Genomic DNA, 18,221 nt, shown 5'->3' on the forward strand with positions numbered 1-18,221 from the left:
TGACAAATGGAACTTCAAAAATAAATTATTGCCTGTGCCTTCAGCCATGAGGATGTATTCAGCTAATGGTTTGCATTTGAAAACGGTAATTATTGTAGCTTTATGTGCTTTCAAGAAGGGGGCCTTCAACTGTCCAAGATGTAAATCTATTGAAATTTACAGTTTTTGTCTGGTGTATACTTACACATGAATTAAAGTCAATGAATGTCTTTTCTTTAAAGGTCGAGTAAACATTGTTGATCTACAACAGGTACATTTTTAATTTATAAATTTTTTTCCTTTCTCAATTTTTTGATACTATGACTTAAGAATTCACTAATACTGGTATCTTATTTTGTGTATCTGTGAAGAAATAGTTTTATATCCCACACTAATATATTTAATTAATTTAATAAGTTCTGACATATTGAATTGATTTAATAAGTTCTTCTTTCTTAGTTATTTGCTTATTCTTTACCGAGTAAACTCATAGTTATGATTTTTCATTGTAACAGGGTTTAAGTATTTAGGGAGAAAAATAATGTTCATATTTACTTTAGTATATGGAAGGAGTAAAGAAATATTTTAAAAAGAAGAAGATATTTTTATAAAATATAAGAGCACATGTCATCAACAAGTTACACTATATCCAAGAAGCTGGAAAATCTTGTGCAAATCCTGCCTATTGTATGACAGTACAGTTTCTTAATGCAAACTTTGCTAACAAGTGAAAATGTAGTTCAGAAATGAAAGTAAATAAGCAATAAACCTCTCATTTTTATTTGACTGAGACTTTTGACAGTATTTCAAATTAATTTGAAATTCATCTAAGAGAAAGTAAGTTTTTAAAAAGATAGGTTGGGGCACTTGGGTGGCTCTGTCGATTCTTGGTTTCAGCTCAGGTCATGACCTCACCAATCATGGGTTCGAGCCCCACGTCAGGCTCTGTGCAGACAGTGCAGAGCCTGCTTGGAATTCTCTCTCTCCCTCTCTTTGCCCCTATCCCCCTCACACTATCTCTTAAAATAAATAAACTAAAAAAATAAAAATAAAAGTCATAGAAAAAAATGTTCTAATATATAGTTTCAAACTTAAGAAACAATATGAACTTATCACTAATAGAATTTTATTTTTTTTCCAGGTAATTAATGTGGATCTGACTCATATTGAAAGTAGAATTGGTGACATTGTAAAATCAGAAAAGCATGTTCAGCTAGTTCTGGGACAACTGATAGATGAGTAAGTACAATATTTAGGAGCACTTTTTTGTGTTTCTTTTTTTTTTTTTTTTTTTCCATAGTGTTTAAATTTAGAACAATTGTGACCAGTTTGGCATTTTATTTAGAACTCAAGTGCTGATTTTCATTTTTAGGATCATTATATTTAAATTGTAAGTGCTTGGGGCACCAGGGTGGCTCAGTCGGTTAAGCGTCCCACTCTTCATTTTTGGCTCAGGTCACAATATCAAGGTCATGAATTTGAGCCTTGCCTCAGCTCCGTGCTGAGCATGGAACCTGCTTAAGATTCTCTCTCTGCCTCTCCCTCTATCCCTCTCCCACTCACTTTCTTTCTCTTTCTCAAAGAAAAAAAAGTAAGTGCTTAATTGTATGGAGTACTTGGGAATAATAAAAACTTTGATTTTTTTTCTATTAAAGCAGCATAAACATAATTCTTACAATCTTTACTCTATGATCTTAATTCCGAAAGCAGATTTGTTCCAAAAATATTAATGAAAAATGCAGAATTTACATAGTTAAAAAAATCCCAGCATTTATCATTTGGTTAACCTTACATTAATTACATTGATAAGAAAAATAATTTTCAGAATATGAATAATGACTTATGTTTACCTAAACATACCCTATTCATTATTTTGTGAGCATACCTTATTGCACATAAAAGAGGAAAATAATTGTAATTTTTTTTTCTTTAACTATTAGCAACTATTTGGATCGGTTAGCAGAAGAGGTAAATGATAAATTGCAAGAAAGTGGTCAGGTCACCATATCAGAACTATGTAAGACCTATGATCTTCCTGGAAACTTTCTGACACAGGTACTTTTTCTTAATAGCTTAGTGTCTTTTCAGGTAAATAAAGAATTTTAATTGGAAGAAAAAAACTAGACTTTTGTAGCATTAACTTTTTGCAAGTGTTTATTGATGTAGTTGTATATTTTGGGGATGCTTCCAATACATTGATGGCTCTGATGAGACAGACCATTTAGAAATGATTATTTCTTTGTTCTTAAAATAGTTTGCCATTTTAGAATTATAGACATTCATTTTGTATACTGGAAAGTGCATGTGCTTTGGAGTTAAACAGACTTTGATTTTATTCTGCTTATGCCACTGTTTAGTTATTCAATGTTAGGAAAATTATTTCACCTCTTTTGTACTTGAATTTCCATATCTTTAAAAGGGGAATAATTGTCTTTTTCATAGACTTCAATAAGGTTATATATATGGTGTATCAGTGAGATGTCTGGCACAATGGAGGTACTCAATAAATGATGGTTTTGTTTTGTATTTACTGGAATAAATAAGGGAAAAGCCAAATCTCTTTTTAGGTATATATCTCTTTAAGAAAATCCAACTTACAAAAATTTACCAAACCATAATTGCATGAGATTAATTTATAATACAAACAGATTTACTAACCTATTTTAAGAGAGTGACTTCCTATAATTGCATCTAAAATACAATTTGAATACAGATCTGTTTTACAGAGCATATCAGGAGCCTAAGTTCTCTTTTAAGTGAGCATATATATGTTGATCACAGAAAGTCAAAAAATAAATTTTTAGAACACTGTTTAAAGATATCAGAACAGCCCCAAATGATTTCATATAAAACTGTGCTGTTGACACATTTTGGAAATACATATGGTTTCTTAACATTTTTCAGTTCTAGTTTTTCTGAATATTACAGGCAGTATTCTAAAAAGTCATTAAGAAATGGTTTGAAATGCATTTTTTTATACCAGAAAACTATCAGCCAGGCTGCCTTGAGTAGTTTTAACTTATCTTGGGATGTGAAATATATCCAGACTTATTTCAGATGTACCTGACCCCAGTCATAATGTAGCTATGGAGAAATACTCTCTTGGGGTTACCAGGAAATCATGTCTGCTAGTATAGATCTCTGGGCACAAGTAACTTACTGATAATTGCGTCCAAGAAGGTAATTTTTTAGTTATTACGTTTCCCTAGGTTTCAGCATCTTGGAATAACATTTATTTTACTCAGTGTTTGAAGCTCCGGATACAGTCTTCAAGACCCATGTATATGTCTTACCTTCTATGTTTCAGGCTGCCTATATCTAGAAAAATTGGTTAATCATTCAATTTTATTTTACATTAGAAAAAGCCCTTCTTACCATGTAGCTAAGCCTTTTAACATATCTATTTGACTCATTCGGTTCTTTGCCCGGCTGTGAGATTTTGAAGTTTCCTAGATCCTAAATCTTCATTTTAGCTTATACATCCTATAAATTTGTGCTTGTTGAAATTTCTCAATCATGTGGTTAATACAACAACAGCATGCATTGTACCTTTAATAAGGCTATACAAATGTATATTTAGAATTTTGTTCTTTCAAATTAATAAAAATTCGCATTTTACCCTCAGGCACTAACACAGCGACTAGGTAAAATTATTAATGGACACATTGATCTTGATAACAGAGGAGTAATATTTACTGAAGCTTTTGTAGCTCGACATAAAGCACGCATCCGTGGACTGTTCAGTGCTATTACCCGGTAAGCCTGTTTTAAAATATGTGTATTTTGGGGCACCCGGGTGGCTTAGTTGGGTGGCTTAGTTGGTTTAAGCATCCAAGTTTTGACTTCAGCTCAGATCATGATCTCATGGTTCATGAGTTTGATCCCCACGGTGGGCTCTGTGCTGACAGCATGGAACCTGCTTCGGATTCTCTCTCTCTCTCTCTCTCTCTCTCTCTCTCTCTCTCTGCCCCTTCCCTGCTCGTGTTCTCTTTTTCAAAGTAAATAATAATAATAATAAATTATGTATATTTTTATATTTCATTGATCATGGTTTGCTTTTTCTGTTCTATCAGGTTTTTTTCTTTTCTTTTTTCTTTTCTTTTTTCTTTTTTTTTTTTTTTATTAAAATTTCATTCAGGACTCTAGGATTTTAGACATATAGAAGGGTAGGTAGCTTCTGGGAGTGAAGATTCCAGAGCCCCAGAATGTAGCCAAACTCTCTTCAACCCACATCTCCTCCCACTCCCTACCTTAATCATCCTCATGACCCCAGATGCAGGTCTGCAGAATACCCAAATCAGTATATAGAGTCATCCTGGGATAAGGAAAGAGCTTGCGGTTTAAAGTAAGAAGTCCTCATTCTATTGCATAATCATGTGAGCTGCAGCAGATAAGTCAGTCACATAAGTAAGTCCTTCGAGCCTCAGATGGGGCTAGATGATTTTAGAACCCTTTTTACTAAATATTTAACATTCTACAATTCAAATGAATAACAGTGTTAATTTCAAAATCACTTTAACTTTTCTAAAGTGAGAATTTCTGAAATGTTTGGAGCCTGAGTGACACTCTAATATAGAATTAAGAAAACCTACATTCTTAATTATCTCCTCTCTCCGGTGTCATTAACTTTACCTCAGTGGTTTTTGGATCCCATCAGTATTTAAGTATGTCCAGATTTCTCCCATTTTAAAACAGTCAAACCTCTCTCAACCCCATATTCTACTCCATCTACCATCTTGTTTTGTTTGTTTCCATAAAGTGAACCTTCTCAAGAGTTGATGTCTACATTTACTATCTCGATTTTCTTCTGTCACTTCTCAACTCGTCCATCTGGCTTCTACCAACTTACAAAGCAATAATGTCAATGTCATGAACTCTAGTGGATACTTTCTGCCCTTGTTTTACTTGACTTTGCAGCACCATTTAATTCCAGTTACCTCTTCCTTCTTGAAATGTTGTCATTCCTTTTGTTGTTGTTGTTTTAATACTGCACTTTACTGCTTTCTTCTTACTCCTTTGGTTGTGCCTTATATGGCACGTTTTTCTGTCTCTTTCTCCTTTCTCTACCCTTTAAAGTTTTGTTTCAGGCCATGTTTTCTTCTTAGTCCATTACTGTCTTCCTAGGTGACTTTACCTTTCTGTTTTTAAGTTATTTATTTTGAGAGAGAGAGAGAGAGAGAGAGAGAGAGAGAGTCTGTGTGTGGGAGGGGCAGAGAGAAAGGGAGAGACAGAATCCCAAGCAGGCTCTGCACTATCAGAGTAGCATTGGGCTTGAACTCACTAGCCATGAGATCATGACCTGAGTCAAAATCAAGAGTTGGATGCTTAACCTACTGAGCCACCCAGGTGCCCTACCTTTCTTTTAAATTTCAGACTTCTATTACCCACCCTACATCTGTATTGAAATATTTTAGAAGTCCCTCTAATTCAGCATATTTAAAATAACTCACTATCACTGAGCTACCCCACCCCACACCACCTGAATTTATTCTTCCACTTTTGTTTCCATTTTACTAGTAAATGTTATTATCAGTTGGTTTTCCCACAATCCTGGGAGTCCTCCTTTACATCATCCTTTTTTCATCGCCCCCTTTTTCAGAACACAAAGGTTTTTGAATTCTGTATTCTAAATATTTATATACTTTCCCTATTTATGACCATTCCCCCCACTTTAGTCCATTTTTTAACTGGACTATTTTAGTAGCTTTCTAATCAGTCTCCCTTCTTCTCTCATTACCTTCCAGCACATTTTTTTTTTACATGGCAGTCACAGTGATTTATTTTTGTCATTCAGCAAATCACAGCATTTTTTGAGTACTTAATACATTTAAGGCACTGGTATAAAAGACTAGGTTAGAGGACAGAGCTTGCAATTTAATGCAACCATTTTTTTTTTTTAAATCATCTCACAATTACAGAAAAGTTACAAGAGAACCTTTTTTTTCTGTCCTGTTTGACAGGAAGTTCCTGACAGAGTGTCCCAACACCACAAATACTCTAGTCTGTGTGTCCTAAAATAAGGGCATTGTCCTATACAATCGCATAACTGTAATACAAACATCAAAATATTGATATTGGTACATTACTACCATCCACTCCTTGGATCTCATTCATGTTTTACCAGTTTTCCAATAATAGCCTTTATAGTGAAGGATCCAGTTCAAAATCACACATTGCATTTGATTGTCATGTCTTCTTAGTCACCTTCAATCTGGAACACTTACTTGGTCTTTTTTTTTAACTTTGGTGACCTTGACAATTTGAAGACCACAGGCCACTTATTTTGTAAAATGTTCAGTTTTGTTTGCTATTTTTTCATTCTGATATTCAGGTTATGCATCTTTGACAGGAGTATAACTGAAGTAATTGTGTGTTCTTGTCATTGAATCCTATCAGGTGGTAAACAGTCTAGATTTTGTAGTTACTGATGATGTACATTATAACTTCTTAATAAGCAGATATCTGTTAGGCTTTTCATAAAAATACTTGTTTTTCCCTTATAATTAAGTATTTTTGGGGAGGGCAGTTTGAGATCATGTAAGTTATCCTCTTTTTTATCAAACTTTCAGTTTATTTCTATAAATCACTATGGACTCCTGGCTCCCTGTTTTATTCATTGGATTAAAATTTATAATTATCATTACTTAGATATTTTTTAATGGGCTCTGATTTAGCTATTGGCCCATGCTTCAGGCTGCACTCTGTGTCCTTTAATATGTCTCCATCATTCTTGGAGCATTTCTTTCTGGTACAACAAAAAGTTCTAGGCTCAGTTCATATTTTCCTTGTCCCATCCCTGGAATCAGCCATTTCCCCAAAGAACCCTAGGTCTTTTTAGTGTACTATTTACAGACCAAGATCTGGACACTAAATTGCTTATTGCTGTTTGTTTGTTACTACTCCCAAGCCCTCTCAGCAGACAAGTTAAGGGATGCACATGCACATGTGTATACACCCCTCTCTATATCTATATGTTTATCAAAAACCATGAGTTCACACTGATACTCCCAGTTCCCTTCCAAACCTCCATTAGTTTTGTTCTAGTTGTCTCCTTTTCCATATTTGCAACTCCCTTCTTTGACCATGAAAAATGTAGCTCCCATTATTCTTAATATACAGTCGATCCTTGAACAATGCAGACATTAGGGGCATCTACCCCCCACCCACATTGCAGTTGAAAATCTGCAAATAACTTTTGACCCCCCCCCAAAACTTAACTATTAACAGCCTACTGTTTACCAGAAACCGTACCAATGCAATGACAAATAGCTGAGTAATGCATCTTTTGTATGTTTTATGTATTATATACCATATTCTTATGGTGAAGTAAGCTAGAGAAAACAAAATATTAAGAAAATCATAAGAGAAAATACACTTATAGTACTGTCATATATATGTGTGTGTGTGTGTATATAAAATCACGTATAAGATGGACCCATGCAGATCAAATCCACATTGTTCAAGGGTCAGATATGTTTACTTATTTAATTAATTCCCCTTTATGTGATTGAGCTCCCACTGCTGCTACACCTCTCTTCCTTATGTGGATGCTCTCCTTTCTCCATACAGGCTATGACAGCTTGCACCAAATCACCCTCCTAACACAAGAAACTGGTAACAGTAGTTGTTTCTGGGAAAAGAACTGGGTAGCTGAGTGATAAAAATGGAGGGGGCTTCAGTTTTGTAACTTTTGTGCTCTTTATATATATTACTTGGTCAGAAAATTAAAAAATTAAAAATATAGGGACACCTGGGTAGCTCAGTTGGTTAAGTGTCTGACTCTTGATTTCAGCTCAGGGTCATGACCTTGTGATTTGTGAGATCAAGACCCACGCTGGGGGAGGGGGCTATGCTGACAACACAGAGCCTCCTTGGGATGCATTCTCTCTCTCTCTCTCCTCCTCCCTCTCTCCCTCTCTCCCTCTCTCCCTCTCTCCCCCCCTCTGCCCCTCCCCTGCTTGTGTGCATGTGCATGCTCTCTTTCTCTCTCAAATAAATAACTAAACATTTTTAAAAATACTAAAATTATATTTTCTTATTGACAAACATTTATCTTTTTTCTTTGGCTAAGTATTGTGGTGAGTGTAGTTATCATCAGGTTCAGCAAATAATATTTTTTCTGACTCGTACTAGCCCTGAGTTTCTCTGTGTAGAGGCATTATCAAACCATGAGAGAAAAATAAATTCTGAGCCTTAAAAGATGTTGCTAGGCTCTGTGGCTTCCAGATAGTTCCACTTAAGGTACCATATTGTCATATTTGTCTCCCAAATATAAGGAACTACCCCACTTTCCTGGTCTAACTTCAGAGAAAACATCTCCATCTCTGATTTAAAAAAGGTTTTTGTTGTTGTTATAGATAGCCAGAAAGAAGAGTAGGAAATAATTATAAGAGCGAGATATGTAGGTATACCAAACTACACTGTATTCCAAATTGAAATAGAAATTCAACAGCTAAGTTTTAGTGTACAAAAAAAAGCTAGCAATTATGTGAAATTTGATTAAACATTTACTGAACACCCACAATATGTTATGAGCCCAGAAATTTTAAGATAAAGTCCTTCCAGGAGCCCTCTACATTTTTGTAGGGATGTGTTCAGGTGGAAGGGAACAGAAGACACACAAAAAAACAAAACATGAGAAAGTTGTAATGATTATAAACAGAGGAGAGCAAACTTCACTGAGCACCTAAATGGACCTAATTGGTTTAGGGATTCTAGATAATTTAGCTGAAAAAGTAGGGTAAAGCAATTTAATGAAAAACAAATTAGCCTACATAAGAATTTGGTAAAAATAATGATTTAGTCAAAAATTCCCAAACATAGGGGTTTTAAATATCAATTCAATATTCAGACAAATGTTTTTGCTCTCCCAGTTTGTCATAGAGAAAATTTATAACATCTTGAATAATCAACAATAGATGATTGAGTTACTTGGAATAACTTAAAAGTCTCTTAATTATATGCATAAAAATAAAAACATAGACTAAACCCAAACCAGAACACAGGCATAATTGACTTAAACAGGGAAAATATATAAAGTCAGAAAAAGAAAGTCTAGGTCATTTTCTTTATATTTTCCCTTATTTAAAAGGTAATTACTATAAAAGAAAAGGACTCACAGGGACCTACCCAAAAGAAATGAACAGATATGTCCACACAAAGACATGAACACAAACGTTCATAGTGGCATTATTCATAATAGCCCCAAACTGGAAATAATCCAAATGTCCATCAACTGATGGATGGATAAACAAAATGTGGTATCTCCACACAGTGGAATGCTATTCATCATTAAAAAAGAATGAATACTGATTCATGCTCCATAATGTACAAACCTCAATACCATGCTCAGTGAAAGAAACCAGACATAAAAGACCACATATAGATTCCATCTATGTGAAATTTCTACAAAGGCAAATTTATAGAGGCCAAAAGCAGATCAGTTTCTCTAAGACTAGGGGTGAAAGCAGGAATTAACTACAGATATCTATAATGAAACTTTTTGGGTGATGGAAACATTTTAAGACTCGAGAACTATTAGTGATTGTTCCTCAATTTTATAAATTTCTTAAAATGATTTAATTGTGTAAAATTGATGGGATTTATGATACGTAAATTATACCTCATTAAATGTTTTTTTTTCTTTAAAAAGACATATGTAGTCATTATAGAAAATAGTGATAAGCAAAAAGGAACATTTTAAGTGGATCCCTCCTAGTCATCCACCTAATCTAGGAGTATTTCATTCCAAATTCCTTTCATTACATACAAGATTTCATTTTTCTTCAAAAGCAGAATCCTGTAACATTCACTTGACTATTCCCAGGTGGGGAAAGAGCCTCCCAGAGAGAAAGAATAGAATGAAGAAAACAAAGTAAAGGCAGATCAAGTATCACTAAATCAGAGGTGGAAAGTTGGTAAGAAAGTAAATTGATCCTGAATTATGGAGACAGATCAGTTCCCCCTGGAACTTCAGTAGTGTAATTCTGATTAAGGATGTAAAATGTGGTGTTATTTTTGTCTTTCACATTAATCGGTGTTTGGGGTGCCTGGGTGGCTCAGTTGGCTAAGCGTCTGACTTCAGCTTAGGTCATGATTTCATGGTTCATGAGTTCAAGCCCTGCGTCAGGCTCGGTGCTGACAGCTTGGAAACTGAAGCCTGCTTTGGATTCTGTGTCTCCCTCTCTCTCTGCCTCTCCCCTGCTCATCCTCTTGTCTCTCTCTCTCAAAAATAAATAAACATTAAAAAAAATTTATATTAATTGGTGTTATTCATAAACTCGTTATCCTAGTTATTTTTTTAATTCATAAATATGTGTAACTGTATAATGAGTAAGAAGTTCTTTTTCTTTCTTTTCTTAAAGGCCTACAGCAGTGAATTCTCTCATTTCAAAATATGGATTTCAAGAGCAGCTGCTTTACTGTGAGTTTACTTTAAATTATATGTCACTTAATTAGCTGCTTATTAGACTATTATTGTAAAACTTACTGATTTTTCATATTTTTACTTCCACTAATGTTAAAACTTACATAACTGAAATATTTCTAGTTGAAATATACCAATTTTCATGTACATATCTATCTGTTATATCCATCAAACATTTAGTGTTGGCTTACCTCCAGAGGAGTAGAATGAGAAAAAAAAAAGTGTGTGTGTGTGTAGAATACTGCTACACATATACATTCATAGAGATTTAAAATTGTAGGATTAAGAATAATTTTCACTTGTTTCTTACAGATTTTTACTATATTTTCTAACATGAAAGTAAATAATATTTGTCTAAAAAATTTTTATAGAGGTGCCAGGCTGCCTTAGTCATTAGAACATGTGACTCTTGATCTCAGGGTCATGAGTTCAAGCCCCACATTGGGCATAGAACTTACCAAAAAATGAATGAATGAATGAATTATTTTTAAAATAAAAAGTAAACAATTTTTACAAAGATAATAATACCAATAAAAATATATTTTTAGCATTCAGGCAGCATTGTAATATCTCCAAAATAGTCTTGGTTCATTACCTGTATTATTTGTGTGTTTGTGAAGCTCTTATCAGAAGGGGTGTTTTTAAACCTTTGCTGGAATAATTTTTAAAAACAATGACATAATCTTTCAGCTCAGATATCTGTGCAAATAGAAGAATTAAAATGAAGAATGGAAAAGAAATTCACGTATAAAACCAAAACACAATTTTCATTCACTATGTTTTTCAGCATATGGAGTTAAATATTTTAAGAGAAATTTAAAATGTAACATATATTGGAATCTACTAATTGGAGATTGGTGGGGTTTCATTATCATGTATAGTTCTTCAAATAATTGATAACTTGCTGACTTTGGTCTTTAACACACATTTGTGTTGTATAGTCACAGAATTTAAAATTATGTGTGCAGTCTGTTGAAAAATCTACTTTTCTAATGTACCCTAATTTACTCAGCATTGCAGTCCTGAACTTCATATGTAAACTAATTTTTATTTCTGGGAAAGGCTAATTTTCATAAACATTTCTTTGCCAGACATCTTTTGACTGTGCTTGCTGATTCACTTAGAAGTAACTCCTTATCTGCTTGTTTTTTTCAGGGGATTTTGATATTTTAACAACATGTTTAGTTAAATATTCTCGTTTAAATAAAAAGCATCTATTTTATGTTAATGGCAGTGCTATCCAGTTCTCAGACTGGCATCAGTCCTTTGATGATGATGATTTATGACAGTGGTGTTTGTGATGATACTTAGTTGACATTTACTGAGTAGTTATTATATGCCAGCTACTGTTCTAAACACTTAATTTGAATACAATAACTCCATGAGCCTGTTATTATATCCCTGTTTCATGGCTGAGAAAATTGAGGCATAACTAAATGACTTGCATGGTTTTTGTCAGTAAGTGACAGAGTTGAGGTTTAGACTTAGGGTGTTTAGATCCAGATTGATCCTCTTAACCATGGCATTATACTTGTACATGTGTTGCTTCAATTTAAACAGTCGAAATGTAATAATTTATAAAAATTGTCATGACTTTATTTCACACAGTTTATTCTAATGTGATCCATGTATCCTGAGTTTTCTAAATATGAGAAAATTAAAGTTAGTAACACCAGTGATTGCATATTAATTATTCTCAAAGCATTTAGTCATCCACTTTCAAACATATTATAAGATAAATAATAGCATGATTTTTCCCCAAAATTACTCTAACTAAAAAATTCAACGTTAGTATTAACTAGTTCAAGGTCAGCACCTTTAGCTAGCTGCCAGAATGTCCTGAATTTATGACCTCAGTATATTCTTGTAAATGGCAGGAAAGTTTTGTCTAAAATATAATGTCTTCATTTATGCAATTTAAACTTTAAGTTGCTTTTTTTTTAAGGTAAGAGTAACTAACTTGTGAAATAGTATTTTACTTTTTGACATTTATACCTGCTCTGATTTATTTCTATTTGTTTGGTTTTGTTAAGCTGTGCTTGAGGAACTTGTTAATAGTGGACGTTTACGAGGTACTGTGGTTGGTGGGAGACAGGATAAGGCGGTGTTTGTTCCTGACATTTACTCCAGAACACAGAGTACTTGGGTGGATTCCTTTTTCAGGCAGAATGGCTATCTAGGTAACTGTTTCTTTTTTCCTTTGAAACTAAAACTAATACTACACACATTCTTAGTATTGTATTAGTCCAGGGAGTACACACTTTACTGTTTCCAGCAAATTATAAAGTTTTTCTTTGAATATAAAAGTAGTCACACACAGGTTTTTGTTGATTTTGGAATTGAGTTTAATTTCATAGTTATTGAACAGTTATAACATAGAAAGGCCAAAAGCTTGTATTGATTGCTCCCAATGTTCCAGTGATATAATACTGTTACAACTTCAAATATATTTTATGAAGTTGCCCAGTTGTTTAATTACATAATCTTGGCTATCAGCTTGGCTTATTGGCTATCAACTTTACAGTGTTCATTTTTATTAGACATCCACTCCTTCAGAAAACCTGAAATTATTCTTAATTCTGTTTCTAGGGTTCTGTTATTTGGATAAAGTAGATTGAATTTAGTCATTAAAACAGTTAGCAAATATATATACACACACATATTACACTCATACACACACACACATACATAAATATGTAGCTCATTTATATATAGATAGATGTTGCTCAGTTTGATCAGTTTCATAGTCCAACTCAAATCATGTAAGAGTTCAGTTCCTTTCTCAGTGATAAACCTATAAGACATTAATGTTCAAGCGATTTAAATGTATGCTAGAATACTAGGCTGCACTTATGTTTTCTTGGCTTTCTGTAATATACTTTTGTTTCTTCAACCATGAACTTGGGTTAGAACTTCATTATAATTAATTTACTGAAATATGATTATTTGGGGATAAAGAGAACAGTAGCTATCTCCAATAACTTTAATGGCTATAAACTGAAGTCTTTTTTTTTTTTAACTTTTGTTTTATATGCTAAATCCCTTACTAGTTTAGAATAGAGAATTACTTTGTCCTAAATTGTCTGATGCCTTTAGTTACTGTAATAAGCAAAATAAATTGCTTTTTTGTTTCTTTACTTAAATTATTACATTTCTCTTAAGCCCCATTTCTACTTTATTGCTCTGTAGTTCTCATGTTTCCTTTTGACCCCTCAGTCGGAGAGGGAGTGACATAGCTGGGATGGAGGAAGTATTTGAACTAATTTTTCTACAGATATGTTTAGTAATAAAAATTTGGGAAGGTAGCCTAACCAGGGAATAGGCTGTGGTACATTTCTATGCTTTATTCTTTAAAAAAAGAAAAATAGAATATAGTGCATTCACAAAGAATAGGTGTTGGAAGAACTTAATTCGTTCTAAGATTTCTAAAAGGTGTGAATGACAGTTATATTCCAATGAATTCTTTTCTAATTCTATTTGTGATTTATATCTAGAATTTGATGCTTTGTCCAGACTTGGAATCCCAGATGCTGTGAGCTACATAAAGAAAAGATACAAGACTACACAACTCTTGTTTTTGAAAGCAGCTTGTGTTGGTCAAGGACTTGTAGATCAAGTGGAAGCATCAGTAGAGGAAGCCATCAGCTCTGGAACATGGGTTGATATTGCAGTACGTTTTATCATTTTCTTGTTAATTTTTCTTTAAACCAGGGACAACTGATATTCACTAGTATGTGGCCGTTTTAAGTATTAGGATACATAAAAGTAGTCTTGGCTTTATAGCCAAATTCTAGCAATCATTGTTATAGCAAAAACTACCTCAATCTTGCTTAAAGACTTTATAGCTTTTGAGGTAGAATGACCTTTTATATACGGATAGACAACATCCAGAATTCCATAAATCTCAAAACAAACAAGCAAACAATATGACACTCATATCAGTCTTGCCATACAGAAATTGTTGAGATTTCTCACAGTCTTATCTAAGCATTTACAGCTTTACTGGCACCAGGCATTAATGTAGCATTTGTTGTATCTTTTATCCATTCATTAACCTTTGCTCATGTATTAACATGAGCTGCTTTAGCCCTGATACTGTTTTACTTCAGTGTTTAGTATTGACCTGCCTTTATTATGCCGAAAAGATAAGAGTGGGTGAAGAGAAAGAAATGAGGCCAATCCATTATTTACTCGTCAGCGCCCAGATTCTCTTACAAAGCAGAAAATTCCTTGTTTTGAATATACAAGTTTCCAAAGATTCCAGATATAAGTGTTCGTTTATTCATTCAAAAGATTTTAGTAAGTACTATTTATGTACCAGAAACCATTTTACCTGCTGGGAATGTGGTGTCCAGAAAAGTTTCCTAGAGGGAGATAGTTAATGAAAATGATAATTTTAGACCATCAAAGAGCTAAGAAGAAACCTGTTTTGGAGGTAAAGGTATCAGGACTTGATGGTGAATTGTTTGTGGGTTTATGAGAGGAGCTGAGTGTGACATGAAAGTTTGGGGCCTGATCACCTGAGTGGAGAACAGTACCATTAATTGAGAGGGGGAGATGATGGAGAAAGGGGGATAGGAGCTGGGAGTCTAGGGGTGGCAGCTGCAATCAGTGTTGTTCTGGATATGTGACATTTGAGATGCCTATTAGACCTATGAGCGGAGAGGTTAGGGAAGTTGTAGGACATAGACCTCCAGAGCTCAGAGGGATGATGAAAGCAGAAATATAATTTGGGAGGTTATCAGCATAGAGATGGTTCTGAAGGCCACTGGACTTGAAGTCACCTAGGGAGAGCATATATGTAACAAATGGTTTATATGTATGATATTATATTTATATTTGTTTTCATTCTTTTTCTTACTCTAGCCTCTGTTACCCAGTTCTTTATCAGTTGAAGATGCTGCAATGTTGCTTCAACAGGTGATGAGAGCATTCAGCAAGCAGGCTTCAGCTGTAGTCTTTAGCGACACTGTTGTAGTCAGCGAAAAATTCATAAATAGCTGCGCAGAACTGTTCAGTGAACTGATGCACCAAAAAGCTGAAAAGGTATGCCAGATTTCCTTTCCCCTGCTAATCTTAATGGTACTTTCACATTAGACTCATCTGACATCTTCTGAAAAATGGGGTAAGCAGTATATACCAGGAATGAACACTGTTCATTTCCCTTTAATGTATTACTCCTTTGTATCTCTTCTCCTCGATTTGTTTTCCCCTTCTTCATTCCCATCAGGACATGTATGTTGGAACTTAGGGAGCTGATTTTATAAATTGAAATCATCTAAATCATACACTTCACAATTAAGTCACCTAAGGGTATTGATTCAACGTTACAATCCACAAAAATGTTATCTGTGGATTAAATGCGCAAGTATACAGTGTATCCATCAATCACTACACTATATATTTACTAAATCTAGCAGAGCTTTATTAATTTTACCTATTCAGGATGCACAAATGGGGTAACTTACTGAGGAAAGAAATTGTTGCTATCAAAATTGATTAGTTCTTCAGAGCAAGTGCTGTCAAGAAGCAGAGGTCCTGCCAAGTCTGCTTTAACGAATATTCAGGTCGTGTTTCTAGTTAGCAATACCATCAACTTATAAAGCCTGCTCACGGACAAGTAGAACAAGCCCATTTATCTTAGACTGTTAATAAATTCATGAGAGCTTATTAAATATATAAATAATTTGTATTCATCTGTATTCCTTTTAAGCTCTTTAATAGTTTTAATTTTTTTAAATATTTATTTATTTTTGCGAGAGAGAGAGAGAGAGAGAGAATGAGTGGGGGAGGGCAGAGAGAGAGGGAGACACAGAATCCAAAGCAGGCTGCAGGCTCTGCGCTGTCAGCACAGAGCCCAACGTGGGGCTCGAACTCACAAACCGTGAGATCATAACCTGAGCCGAAGTCAGACACTTAACCAACTGAGCCACCCAGGCACCCCAGTAGTTGTAAAAAACGATAATTTTCTATGACTTGCCCGCTACTAAAGCAGCATTGAAGAGTAAAAGTACATAGGATTGACAACAGTAAACCTGAATTCCAATCTCAACTTGTTTACTCTCTGTTTGACTTTGGACAAATAGACCTTCTGCTTCCATATCTTCAAAAAAAAGGATGATGGTGGTTCATTTCTTAAAGATAAATGTAAATAAAGGAGGGATGTATACAAAATTTCTGGTATATATTAGCTACCGGTTGCTAGATGGCTACATTATTATTTATGATCTTTTATTAAAATAAAAACAGGGTCATCAGTTTTTCTTTCTTCCTGCTCCTCCCTCCAACTACAAAAATAACTTCAGGAAAAGAAGGTGATTCTGTTGTTTGAACTGTAACATCCTAAACATTTTTCTTCAGGAAACCAAAAGGGAAATACCATTTTTCACATGAAAATAAATGTACTTTTGTCGCTACAAATTTAGAGCCCTGTCCCATAATGAAAAACAGTTTCTGAACTTGGAAATAAATAGTTCATTATTCTGAACATATTTTTTAAAAAAGCAGAGGTAAAGAATGAGTCCAGAGGAAAAAACAGTTTAAATGACTAAATGTGCAACTCATACATGGTCATTATGTTAGGGTTGGGAGTGTAGATTTTGTTAATCTTTGTAGTAAACTTAGGTATCCAAGTGGCATTGGAGTTGGGAAACTCAAAAAGAAAAAGAGCAAGGGCCACCTATGAAGCATTGGTTAAAAAAAATAAAAAAGCGGGGCGCCTGGGTAGCTCAGTCAGTTGAGTGTCTGACTTCGGCTCAGGTCATGATCTCACAGTTTGTGGGTTTGAGCCCCGCATCAGGCTCTGTGCTGATAGCCTGGACTGCTTCGGATTCTGTGTCTCCTTCTCTCTCTGCCCCTCCCCCACTCACGCTTTGTCTCACTCTGTTTCTCAAAAATAAATAAATGTAAAAAAAAAATTTTTTTAAATAAATAAAAATAAAAAAGCCAAATCGGCTGAACAAGCCAAATTGCATCTGATGTTACGAGATCAATTCTTCAGTGACCAGATAGGATTTCTCATTAGCTGATGACACATTCAAAGAGCCAGGAACTGCAAGGGAAGAGACTGATCTTTGGCAAGGAGGGACCACCTCAGAGTGTCAGCTGTTGGACAGAGCTCTATAGTTCTTAGCAATGAAATCAAACAAGAATAATCAGGATGAGTAATAATGATTGACTATATAAATAACTTTTATGTTTTTGGTAATACCATATATTTTTGCTTACCAAGAAAAGCATGTTTTATTTCAGGAAATGAAAAATAATCCTGTTCATTTAATCACTGAAGAAGATCTGAAACAAGTCTCCATTTTAGAAAGCATTAACACAAGTAAAAAGGATAAAAAAGATGAACGAAGGAGAAAAGCAACAGGTAATAAATTATTATTAATCAAGAAGATTCAAAGATGAGTTTTTTACAAGTTGGAGTGAACTCTGCATTTATTAGACCCTTTGAAAGCTCTTTCATTTGGTTGATTTACCTTTAACTGCTAAATTAACCAAATCTTTTGCTAATGAATTAAATTTTGATGATGAAAATGGAAATATTAGTGATTACTTACTCTTTCTTATTTTGTCAGAACTAAATGAATTTCATGACCTGGCCATCTTCCATTGTTCACTCCCTCACCCTTTATGTTCTACCCTGGTAGCCTTTTTTCTTGAATCTCAAAATTTGGCAAGTTTGTGGTTACCACTAGCTCTTCCTTCCACCTGAATGTTCTCTCCCTAATCAGGGAACTGATTTCTCATCATTCAGAACTCCACTTCAAATGTCAGTTCCTCAGAGAGGCCTCCCTAACCACCTGGAATAGTA

The 18,221-nt window shown here is 34.3% G+C and overlaps 1 protein-coding gene across 1 annotated transcript in view; it reads left to right on the top strand.

Moving 5' to 3' along the window:
• The window catches only part of UFL1 (UFM1 specific ligase 1), a 33,257-nt gene that overhangs the window by 2,411 nt on the left and 12,625 nt on the right, over positions 1–18,221 (top strand). Inside the window, exons 3-11 of the mRNA XM_007084913.3 lie at positions 222–250; positions 1,121–1,218; positions 1,920–2,034; positions 3,605–3,735; positions 10,344–10,402; positions 12,439–12,585; positions 13,900–14,075; positions 15,272–15,451; positions 17,657–17,777. Of these exons, the coding sequence (XP_007084975.2) occupies positions 222–250; positions 1,121–1,218; positions 1,920–2,034; positions 3,605–3,735; positions 10,344–10,402; positions 12,439–12,585; positions 13,900–14,075; positions 15,272–15,451; positions 17,657–17,777 (1,056 nt within the window). The remainder of the gene's footprint in view (positions 1–221; positions 251–1,120; positions 1,219–1,919; positions 2,035–3,604; positions 3,736–10,343; positions 10,403–12,438; positions 12,586–13,899; positions 14,076–15,271; positions 15,452–17,656; positions 17,778–18,221) is intronic.

This window comes from Panthera tigris, chromosome B2 (genome assembly GCF_018350195.1).
Source record: "Panthera tigris isolate Pti1 chromosome B2, P.tigris_Pti1_mat1.1, whole genome shotgun sequence".
Classification (NCBI taxonomy): Eukaryota; Metazoa; Chordata; class Mammalia; order Carnivora; family Felidae; genus Panthera; species Panthera tigris.